The sequence below is a fragment of the Cavia porcellus genome, unplaced genomic scaffold, assembly GCF_034190915.1.
Source record: "Cavia porcellus strain 051 isolate PalLab524CR breed Dunkin Hartley unplaced genomic scaffold, mCavPor4.1 scaffold_10, whole genome shotgun sequence".
Lineage (NCBI taxonomy): Eukaryota > Metazoa > Chordata > Mammalia > Rodentia > Caviidae > Cavia > Cavia porcellus.
Window position 1 is genome coordinate 19,313,792 of NW_026947493.1, and position 12,222 is coordinate 19,326,013.

Here is a 12,222-nt window from a genome sequence, read left to right on the forward strand (position 1 = left end):
TACTCAGATGTATGAGGCATACAGGACCCCAGCTACCTACAACCCAAACAGAGCAACACCCAGGCATATAATAATAAAAATTCCAGAAATTCAATACAAGAACAGAATATTAAAAGTTGTAAGAGACAAGAAACGTCTCAGACCACTTACAAGGGAACACCCATCAGAATTACAGCAGATTTCTCTGCACAAACCATCAAATCACGAAGAGCGTGGGGGGAAATAATTCAAGCTTTGAAAGATAATAATCTCCAGCCAAGATTGAGATATCCTGCACAACTGTCCCTGGAAATTGACGGAAAAACGAGGTGCTTCCAGGATAAAAAGGAACTGGGGGAATTTGCAACCACCAATTCAACTCTACAGAGAGTATTGCAGGATATTCTAAAAAAAGAAAAATACAAAGAATCCAGAAATAATGGCAGAGAGGCCACAACGAATGGAGCAGAGAACAAAATGAAGAAGACAAACTGACAGCTACTGACAGAAAAAGAGCTCAACAGAAATGAGGCAGAGAAGATTGGATGATAGGAACAGCTATTTTGGAGAAAATGACATCTTAATAGGTAATACTGATTTAGTATCATCTTGTTTTGAAGTCTCATCTAGCTTTTGTCCTTCTGTCTCCAATGGTCTAAATAGGCTGTATCTTATTGGATTTTATTATGTACGATAGTATAAGCAAAAACCTTTTAAAGACATGGAGATTATACAGAAACCATTGTTCATTTTCTGTTAGTCGATTCTAAATACTCTGTAATGCTGTCATTCTCTTGAATGGTTTTACATTGTTTTGATATACTTAATGCCACAGTATACGAAGTTGTACTCAAGGATTTCAAAGAAAGAGACAATATGGTAACTACTTTTAGGTTAGGATTATCTGGTGGTGAAACACTATTCTGCTTAAATGGTTATGTTTTGATCTGCACTGTTTCGTTGTTATGCCCTCTCTTATCTCAATCTCCACTCCATTATTTACTTTTTTATCTTTATCCTTTTAATTAAAGGAAAAAAATAGCAGGATATATTATAGTAACCCACTTTGACTTTTCATTACCTTGATTTAAAGCCCTGTATTACTCTCACCATCTGGTTTTTAAATGATGTTCCCCTATTCTGTTTTGCTGGATAATATCAGGTTCGAAAGTTTAGGCATCAGCTGTGAAGATGAGATTCATTATGACGCCCATTCTTGTTGACTTTTATCTACTTTTGAAGACCTACAATGTCTCCAATGTTTTGGTTTTGTCAGTTTTATTCTTTACTGTTTTGTTCAATTGTATTATAACTAACGATATAGGCAATTCTATTAGAGATAGCGGGAGGCATTATGGTAACCATTGTTGATCACCTTGTATTATGTTTTTACATTATCTATTATGTCCACCCTTTTGACTTGACCGATTCTGTTCTGTTATGTCACATTTGGTTTTACTCTCTTCCAAAAAAGTAATAAGAACCGTGGGAGCAATGAAACCCAAAATGTGTAATAGTCATGGTACAAAAGAGAGGAAAAGAAAGTGCTCCAAACTATATAACTGCATGTATATTTAAGTGTATAAGATAGAAAATGATATCACAGAGTTTTATTGGATCAATGAACAGAACTGTTTGCAGTATCATTGATGGAATGTCCACTTTACAAGCTTTAATTTTGTGACTTGAACAATTATTTCTAAGACGACAATATGTAATCCATTAACTAGTGATTTCCTACTGTTCATTTTTTTATCTGTAAATCTGTATAACTTGTACCCTTTCCCTGCTTTTTTTTTTCTTTTCTCCTTAAATAAAATTAAAAAAAAAAAGAAATAATACTAAGTACAACGAAGAGATACAAATTAATAGGACTACTTTTTAGTCAGGAGATTACTTAGTATATACTATATCTAAGACTAATAAGAATTCTAGAAAGTGAAACAGAGAAAGCAGCCAGGAAAAAAAAAAGCAAAAAATACACAGGACACGTTCCCAGGATTGAAGCCTGAAGTGTCCAAACTGAATAGGGCTCCTAGCTCCAGACACATTAACTAAAAAGACCCACACAAAACAGTGGGTGAAGGCAGCAGCCTGCAGGCTTCTGGAAAGACAGAACAGCTCACATAACAAGCATGAACACAACTAGAATCACACCGGGTTCCCTAACAGCAAAACTGGACACTGGGAGACAAAGGAATGCCTTCAAAACGTAGAAGAATAACTTAGGGCTTGTCTGAGTACAAGCGTCAAACATGAGGACATCATAAAAATAGTTTGTGGTATGAAGGATCCAAAGACTATGAATCTCAAAGCGGTCATTCCCAGGAAAGCACTGGGAGATACACTTCAGTAAAATAGGGATTTAAACAAAAAAACAAAAAGCAGAAAAACATAGGATGTAAGATATAGACTCCAATCAGAAAGGGCACACGTGAAAATTGCAGAACAATGTCTACACTCTGTGTTGGCAGTTTGGTAGATGGGAAACAACCAGAAATTTTTTAAAAAGTCACAATGGAAAATAAAATACATGAAAAAGGTCTTTTTAGAATTCAAAAAAATTTTTGTCATTCATGAAGGCATATGGTCCTGGTAAATGTACACATTCAAAATTACCTCCATGAAAACTAGTTTTTTCTAAGGGTAGAGGAACCAGTTTTAGATGTTGTCACTTATCTTTCACATCAATAAACAGTGAGGTTCTCCAAACCGGGCACCTAAGGCAAACTACTGCTCAGTGGACATTAAAACCTTTATTTTATTTTTAAATTCACCCCTTTATAGTTTATTTCTGTAGAGTTTGTTATACACCATAGAATCTTTGTACAACAATATATGTATAGAATGTATAGATAAGTCAACATATATTGGCAGTGTATTTTCAAAAAGAAACTTCACTGAATGGAAGTCAACATCAAAACTATTTGGAGACCACAGACTTAGGAGATTTGTCCCTGCCTGTATACTCCATGAGCGTAACACACATGTTCACAAGTGAACAAATCAGGAAGAAGTTAATATAGCATTCTAAATTTCTTTAAGTTGTGATTGACGATTAGACAGATATGAGGGGGAAATCTACGCATTTCTAAAATTGTATCCAACATGATTTGTTGGATATAGTTTGTTACAAGTGAAAATATTATGATTAAAAATACATGTTGAGGGCTGGGGATTTAGCTCAGCAGCATAAAGCGCCTGCCTGGCAAGCACGAGGTCGTGAGTTCAATCCCTAGTACCACAAAAAAAACAAAAGAAGGGCTGGGGATTTAGCTCAGCGGCATAAGCACCTGCCTTGCAAGCAGGTAGTCGTGAGTTCACTCCCTAGTACCAATTAAAAAAAAAAGAAGAAGAAAACTGTTAAAATATACAAATGGTAGATTTTATAGCTCTCAATATGTTCATAAGACAAAGACTATGTTAATAAGGTTTCAACCGTTCACAGGATGATCACAGGATGATCATAAAAAGCTTTTGTTGAAGAAGCACTGCTCTAAAGAAACAAAACGAGCTAGACACCATCAATTTCTTCCCTACGAGTACTTTATTTCCTCCTATAAGCAAAATCCAGCTCAATCATTTCAAACTGTAAGTCACTAATCAAAATGGTAGCCACCATTCACACACAGATAAGTGATTAAAATTTAATAAAATGTAAAGTATGTTTCATCCATCACAATAGCCACCTTCTAAGTGCCCAACAGTAACATGTGACCGGTGGCTCTACACTGGACAGCAAAATAAGAAAGTTCCATCCGTGCCCAAAACTCTACTGGACCCTACTACTCCAGAAGAATAATCTCCTCTAAAATTATACACACAAATTCCTTAGTAAAAAAATTAAGATTGTTACACTTGTTTCATAACTGTTACTTTGTCCTTTTTTCCCAACATAATATCCTATTCTAGAATAACACTCAGGAATTCTCTGTTTAAAAGCTTAAGGTTTTTCTACTTACTAATGGTCACTTTGTCCTTGTCCCCCAGCATAATGTTGTTTGGTGTCAGATCCCTATGGACAATCCTCTTTTCCTTGTGTAAGTACCGAAGAGCCAAGCACAACTTGAAAGAAGAACAAGAAACGCATTTTATTTCCCCCAATACGCATATAACCAATGGTGATCACTATGTGCCTCTGAGAAATGGGGGCAGAACTTTACTGTATTATGAAGGCTTTAAAAGCAAAATATACCTGTATAAATATTTTCCACAGTCTTTCTTCAGTGAAATGGTGCTGTTTTTCCTTCAAAGAACTGAAGTGTTCTCCGAGTGGTGCTCCTTCGATAAGTTCCATAACTATATACAGCCTGTCATCTATAGAAAAAGTGGGTTATAGACATTTAAATGAAACATAGAATCTTGAAAAAAATCTCACACATCAGAATCTGAGCTTCTGTATGGAGCACAGAACTAAAGAAACTGTATCACAACTGATCAGGATACAGTATGTATATATACCAGTTTTCTAAAATGAATGCAATTATTACACACTGCAAACGCTTACCAATGAAAAAGAATTCCAGATCAGCAAAGATGGGGGCCTCTGTAGCACTGGATGGGGTGGGGGTCCAGGGGCTTTGGGGCACCTAAAGCCCAGCAACAATCTGTTCACTCTATAGGCAATGCCCTAGTACACATTACACTGGTAATAGTTTCATTTTCTATGTACATCAGGATGTGGGATAGTTGAAAAATATCAAAGAGAATAAGTGAAAGTTCCAAGTCATGGGTGACTAAAGAACATGTGATCACACCTCTCCTATTCATGGTCTAAAATTTACCCTTAGACCAAATTAGACTTTCAAAAAATTGCATTTTAACTGACACCTTTTGGAGTCTCACAGAATTTCTTCACAGGAATTTACACAAAATCGTGCCATGGGCTTGCTAGGACACCATTGAAAACACCTCATAATTTTTGTTGTTCCTTCAAGGACAAAGATGGCCGGTCTTCTCTTGGTTTTCTGTATGGACACTGAGAATCTCATGCAGTGTTTGTGCTTGTGTCTTTACTTAGGATGTCACCAAACAAGTGAATTCCACTTCCTGCACTAGAACCAGTATGAAACTATTGACAGTTATGTACGTCAAGTGCTTTTTGTGCTTCCGGACTGTATAAAATGTATATGTACACAATATTAACAAAAATGGAACACTGTCTGTTCTGTAACATATACCTGTTTCCATTGCAGTCTTATATTTTACTATACACAGCTGAGTGTCATTCTTAATGTCAGCTGCCATAGTACTGTACAATAAGGATAAATCATAACTTACTTAATCATTCTTCTGTATAGAGATATAACATTGTTTCAAACTTTTCACTATTCTAAGAAATATTTATGGTATTTGTAACCTTATCTCTAGCATTACTTTTAAATTTTCTGCTCTTCTAGTCCCCCTAATCTGTTGCATCATAGTTACTCATTTTAAGTTGCCTCTGATTCATTCTGGAGGCTTCCAGGTTGTTAAACAGTTGTATTTTGTTATCATAAGAAGACAAGTCAGAAGCCAATCTTGATGCCGGTTTTGAGGGGAGATGCACAAAATCGGGGGAATTAATCCAGTATCGAGGACTGCAATAAGGGGGCAGGATTTACTGGGGGAATTTCAGCAGGGTTCTTCTGAGTCATGTAGGAACAGGAAGATGGGGAAGATGGTAACAAATGGAACAGCACACAAAACCTCGCCTTAAATAAAGAGCCAATTAACCAGCCCCAATAATTGGTGCCTTTCATTCTTCAAATCTTTTTTCAAGTGGAGATTTATTTTGAAACTTCATATTGGTTCAATCATGAAATTTCATTAATACATTATTTCCATCAACAGTCTTGGCCTAAGTGGTGGGGGTTGGGAGTTGGTCTTAATGTTTTTTTAAATTTTTTCAATTTCAAACAGAAAAAAGTAAGAAATAATGACAAAATGGAATTTCAGAACAGTCTAGTGAGAGAGGAACAATAATCAGTACACTGTGTTTTGTTATATTCGCAGTAGCTGCTCAGACCAGCTTAATGTTCTGACTCTATAGTCTCATACTGGTTGGCAGAATAAACCAAAGTTCTATTGCCACCTGGTGGCATTAACATGAACTTCATGCAAAAGAAATCTCAAACCAGTTTTTGGGGTGAGTGAGACAATGTCTGATTTAACACAACCTGCTATTCATTTTTCGTAACAAAACGATTAACCTTCAAGTTTACCTCCTGATTCCACTAAGTGCCTTTCAGTATATTAAAAATAGTAATAATAATTATTTTGGTCTGTGGATGAAGAGCCTTCTCTACTGGCACCTAAGTTTCTTATAGCTGTCTTCAGGTAATTATATCATGATTGACTGGTCAAGAAAATGATGTGTGAAATTATCTATTGTCATGTTAATAACAATAATACAAGAAAATAGTTGAGTTTGGCTTGTGACATTCCAATATGAAAATACATAAGTTACAAAGACATTCTTCCTTAATTAGAAATCCCACCCCAAAGTCATACTCACTTTCCAGAAATGTTTTGTAATAACGTACAATGTTAGGATGATAAAGCTACAAGAAAATAAATCACAAATATTTATTATCTACTTCAACACACAAGTATTTCATAGACTATTATTTCATAAGTTATTATGTCTAAAAATCAGCATTTCAAGATATCATCTGCAATTTCTATGAGTTTTTTAAAAAATCTGTGGCTTATAAAATTAAACAGAAAGTACCAATCACCTTTATGGCTTTGTAAGCAAAAACTGTGCTTTGTTACATAAGTAAAGCAGAATTATAGAACTAAATAGAATCTGAAGAAGTCACATAGTGCCTTCTAATACCACAAAAACTGAGTAAAAGAAAAAAAGTCAAATGAAGTAATTTGTGCCAAGAGCCATTGCTTTCTAACTTCTTTCCATGTATAGAAATATGTACATGTATATAGTTTGTGTCTACACTGTTTCTATGTTCTACACAATGACTGATATGATAGTGAAATAATCTAAGCACTAACAGGTGATTACACTCTGTACTGGCTGACAAGTCATCCCCTTACCATACTTAACCAGACTCGGGTGACTGCTCTTCCTGACCAGCCCACATGCTTGGCCTGCACAATTTCAGCCAGGACCCTGCAAGGCCAGTTTATCAAGAATCTCCCACACTTGGTATCCCTAACCCTAACCCTAACCCTCTCCTGCAGTCAGGAGCAGGCCTGTCACGCAGTGAGTCTGAGGGAAACAGGGCCCCCCGGGGTTTGAGCCCCCAACCCTAGCTGTGGCCCTCACGTGGACGTGCCAGTGGCAGCTTCACAGACACAAGTGAGGACAGTGACCAGGGGGAACAGAGTCTCCAAGGACTGCGTGGAGCAGAGAGCGCCACCCCCTTCACACGGTCACATGAATGAGACACAGCCAACTGCACTGTTGCTCTGTTTTGAGCCTCTGCATTCTTGACCCCAGCTTCATCTTAACAAACACAGTCTCTTTCATTTCGACTGCTTCTTTCTGCCACTGCCTCCTCCTTTAAGGGCTCAGTACTTTTATCCTTTGCACTGCTTGATCCTCTAGTGAGCCCAGCTGTATGGCTTTGAGTGACCACAAAGTCTAAAATAGCGCCTGTCAAATATTGCCTTCTAGGCACTTTCTTTCCTGAGGAAATATGAAACAAATGCCCCATCTCATCACCTAGCAAATAGCAGCTTTTAAACAAAACAAGACCAAGTCAATACCAGAACCACACTCCAGGCCTAGCTCACTGGCAAGGGTTATATCTAGATTTGGGTCCAAATGAACACACTGGATCAGCCCAGGTCAAAACCATGTTCTACTTTGTGCTATAATTATACAGCTCCTTGAGAAACGTTAGGTTATCCTAAATCTGAGCAAACACTACCTTTAAAAAAATTTAACCTAGCCAGGAGCAGCAGTGCATGTGTATAACTCCAGCACTCTGACAGGCTGAGGCAGGAGCATCTCAAGATGAAGCCCAACCTTAGTGACTTAGTGAGACCCTATCTCAAACTAAAATATAAAAAATGGAATGGAGATGCAGCTCAGGGCAAAGACCCTGGGTTCAATTCCAGCCCTGTAAAAATATCTAAGCTACTGTGTCAGTATATAAAACTTACCTGCAAAGTAGCTGTTAATGATGAAATCACTGTGATTTATAAATTGAAATAGAATTATAGATCTCAGTGACTCAGTTCCGTATTTATGGTACTCTTTCTGTTCTAGCACACATGTGACTAGCGGAGAGCAAAGAGCAGAGAGAGGCTAACCGCTCTCCAGGGGAGTTACATGAAGTGTTAGCGGTAAATGCACAAGTGAGAAAGAAGGCAGTGTGTTCATGGATCTCAAAAAGAAATCCCATTCTGCTTCTGACACATCCCTTCTTTCTCCCAAACAAACCTGATAATGATAGTTAGTTGAGCTCTTAGTACATTCTTTCATGCCAATAAATATTAACCTATGTTGAAAATCCACAGTTTTAGATTTAGTAAGCCACAGTTGAAAAATACTAACAGCTTGGTCCCACTTGGTCAAAGTCAGGGAGCTCCTAGCCATGCTCGTACACATGTGCTCAGCTAATCAAATGCCCTGTCATGACCAGGGAATGGTTGTGCTTTGAATGAAGAGAGAAGGACCGCTCATGGGTGACAGGCTCTGTGCCACAAGCCCAAGTGTTTTTGCTTCCATGGTCTTAATATAAACTCCAGAAAGCATGTCTATGCCTCAGCCTGAGGGAAAAAGCCTGTGAAAATACCATGCCTCAGTGCCCGGTTCTTCCCACAGAGCCAGCCCACAAACAGCACGGATAACACTGGCACAAGAACTCTGCTTCGCTGACACTTATTTAATAAAATATGTCCAGGAACAAGACAAGCACTTACCTGCTCTTTAATTATTGTTAATTCAGAAACAATATTCTTCACACTGCTGTCTCGATCTTTTTTATCCTTTCCAAATGCTGGGTTATGTAAATTCACTTCTTTCATTGCCAAAAGATTTTGACCAGTACGTTTTCTAACCTGAAATAAGGGGGAGAGAGAGAGAGAGACAGACAGACAGACAGACAGAGAGACAGACAGAGAGAGAGACAGAGAGACAGAAAGACAGAGACAGACAGAGACAGAGAGAGAGAGAAGAAAGCAAGCAAAACTCAATGGGATGAAAGTTGAAAGAATAAGAGAATAAGAAAGGAACAGGTTAACAAAGCCACTTGCTTGACCAAGTTATCTGAGTAAGTCACAGAGCATATAAAACTGTAGCTGAATTTACTTTAACCTCAGCTCAAAAATTATCTTCTGTCCAGTCTTCCATAATGAGTAGGGTTTCACTATGTAAATATAGAAACCCTGGCATAAATTTAGAGAATGTGTCACATATCAGTACACGCTATTTTGACTATTTTCATGAGAAATACTCTTTTCTCTGAAAACAGCAAATTACTAGATAACTAAGGCATTAGGTAGCTAGCTCTTCCTGTTGAGCAAAATATTCTAATTTTTAACTCCTTTATTTATTGCCAATGATTGCAGGTAACTTGAATATCAGTGTGGAAGTGTAACACGTGTTTTGTTTGAGAATATCTAAAACGCTGCTCCCCAAACGCCAAGTCACCTTGTAAACACAGCCGAAAGCTCCACTTCCCAGATGATCCAAAATGGCATAGTTGCCTATATATTTCGAAGGAGCTTTGTTCTGATTAATGCTTTCAATATTTTCAGCAATTTGTTTCAGTTCATCCTCCTAACCAAAAAATAAAAGCAAAATGAACTGCCATGGCTAAGTCTATGTTGGCCACATACAGCCTACCAAAACATTGAAAATGCAGGACTTACCACTAACAAATTCAACTTTGATACCAATTCTTCATAGGCGCCAATGTCACGAACATAATGTCCTATGTCGATGAAGATTTCAAACAAGTCTGTGGGGAAAAGTCTACGGGGAAAAATACAGATGCACTTAGAACTAGGACATATTTAGATGTCATCCACTTAAGATGTCAGTGTCTTTAACAAAAACGTACTAAAACCATGATGGTCAATCACAGGAAACTAAGAGGAATTGTAGTGACATAGTGATTTATACTCCTTCATTAGCACTTTTGTTAATAGTATTGCTACAAGAGCTCACTAAGCAGTCTAGGAGACCTGAAGACACATGGCTTGCACACTGACCACGCTTCTGCTGTGGCATCTAAACCAGGGTGTGAAAACGGTTCAGTCCATTGGTCTCCTAAACCAGACGGCCCTTCACATTTCTTCAAGCACATAAGCTCTTACCTTTTAAAGAGTGGTCTGTTTCTTTCCATGCTAAAGAGAAACCTCAGGGCTCTGAAAGCATAACACTAGAAAATAAAAGAAAATGTGGTTCTTCAAGGGTCACTCAACAAATTAAAACATTCTGAGGACAGAATTATCAGGAAGTAGACATTAAAATGTCTTGATCATCAGTGGCTGGCCTAATAGGGAGCCCAAGCTTATACATAACTGAAAACAAAACCACCCACACCCGAGGTAGTTCTCCTATTTAAAAAGAGGGGGGTTGTAGAATTATGGGGACCATGGCCTTGTTCTGCCCAGTATTTGCCATTAATTCCTCTCTAGAAAGCACAAAATGAGCATGGAGACAAGAAGTAAAACTCCTATGCTGAGAAAACTAAACATCCAAAGATTTCCAGAGCTCAGGTTTTGTTTTGTTTCTACCCTGCTATTACGCCTCGATATTTATATGGTTTCTGTGAGAAAATAAACACTAGAAATGATGACATATAAAAATAGCCACAGGCATAGTGGACTCAAGCCTGACAAATTGGTCTCTTGAGTAAAGAGTCTGAAGCATTCCCCAAATAGAACAGTCAACAGTAACTCCCTGGAACCCTCAGAAAGAGACCAGTGAGGTTTTAACTAAGAAAAATAAACATCTGATATTTTGCAAGGCTGAGAAAAAGGAGCCCCCGGCTTGCCACTGCACTACTGGAATGATTGGGACCAGCCACACTGCACCTGGACCATTTTGCACATCAGTGATCTAAACATCAGGACACACACAAAACTGCCCAGAGAGAGCTCTCTGCCAGGCAGAAGAGAGGATGGTGACAAGGAAGAGGCATTCGGGTGTGCGGTGAGGTAGTCGACCTGTACACAACCTTAAAATTTATCCCAAAGAGATTTTTTTTCAGCAGTATTAGGGATTGAACCCAGGAAGTACAGAGCTGCTTCGTGCAACTCTTTTGCCAAGAGACAGCATCTCTCTATATTGTCCAGCCTGGCCTCTACTGTACAGTCCTCCCCTCCTGGACAGGGGAGGAGGGGTGCATGCCACCACTCCTGGCCTCCTACTGGAATCTTCAGAAACTTTCTCTGCTTAACAAAATGCATTTTCAGGATGGATATATCTGTGGTGCACTAAAGAAATCAAGCCCCGCACGCTCTGGTCTTACCTGGAGTAGATGGGTTTTTGCTGCATTCTTTTGTTTATTTGGTAAAATTAATTTTGCAATTGTATATACACCATTTTCCTGAAAGAATAAAGGGCCCGTGTTATCAGTGGCCAGTGACGATGCCAGAGAGATGCACCAACATAGGGAAGCAGCTAAACAACCTCAGAAAAAGTAACCCTGCCGTCATTGTGGACATCTAAGTAAGTATTACAGGGTATTACTAAAAGATTAATGTAATATTGAATTTGTTGAACACCAAAGACCAGAAACACTATAAATTTTTAACTGTCTGAAAAGAATCAAGTTATAATTAATAAAGTATTTAAACTTAAAGTGATTTCATATTTTAGAAGCGAAGAGTGAGAGACTAAAAAGGGATAGAATAAAGGAACCCAAATATTGCTACACTTTGAATTATAGATACCCAACAGTGATATATAATTACCCTTTTATGGTTTTTATTATTAAAGAATATATAGAGATCATTCGTTATAAACAAATTTTTCAAAAGAAGTCCACAAAACAATAATAACAGATTCTTAAAAAAAATAAAATTTACCCATGAAAATACATTTAGCATCTTTCAAGACGTGTTCTAACAACAAATATACACATGGAGAAGTGAATAAAGGATCAGACTAGAGCTGCCTTTCTGTTATCTGTTAATATATAATTTTATTGACCGCTACCATGTGTGTGCACTTAGATTAAAAGAGCAAAGAGATTTACCTGCTTGGTGCATTTCATTTTACAGTCACTCTGTGAATTATTTGATAGTTTTGCTGTTTTACACATGATAAAACCACACCCTGGA

At 37.8% G+C, this 12,222-nt stretch overlaps 1 protein-coding gene across 10 annotated transcripts in view; it reads right to left on the bottom strand.

The window, feature by feature from the left end:
- Nucleotides 1–12,222, bottom strand: part of Nek10 (NIMA related kinase 10) — a 234,913-nt gene that overhangs the window by 167,869 nt on the left and 54,822 nt on the right. For all 10 annotated transcript variants that reach the window (XR_010050080.1, XM_063257051.1, XM_063257055.1 and 7 more), the window contains 8 exons: nt 11,409–11,486; nt 10,249–10,313; nt 9,802–9,904; nt 9,581–9,709; nt 8,851–8,988; nt 6,476–6,521; nt 4,175–4,296; nt 3,942–4,044 (listed from right to left, as the gene is read on the bottom strand). Coding sequence is in view for 9 of the 10 variants with exons in the window: in XM_063257051.1 (XP_063113121.1) it covers nt 3,942–4,044; nt 4,175–4,296; nt 6,476–6,521; nt 8,851–8,988; nt 9,581–9,709; nt 9,802–9,904; nt 10,249–10,313; nt 11,409–11,486 (784 nt within the window). In the remaining variant the exon portion in view is untranslated. The remainder of the gene's footprint in view (nt 1–3,941; nt 4,045–4,174; nt 4,297–6,475; nt 6,522–8,850; nt 8,989–9,580; nt 9,710–9,801; nt 9,905–10,248; nt 10,314–11,408; nt 11,487–12,222) is intronic.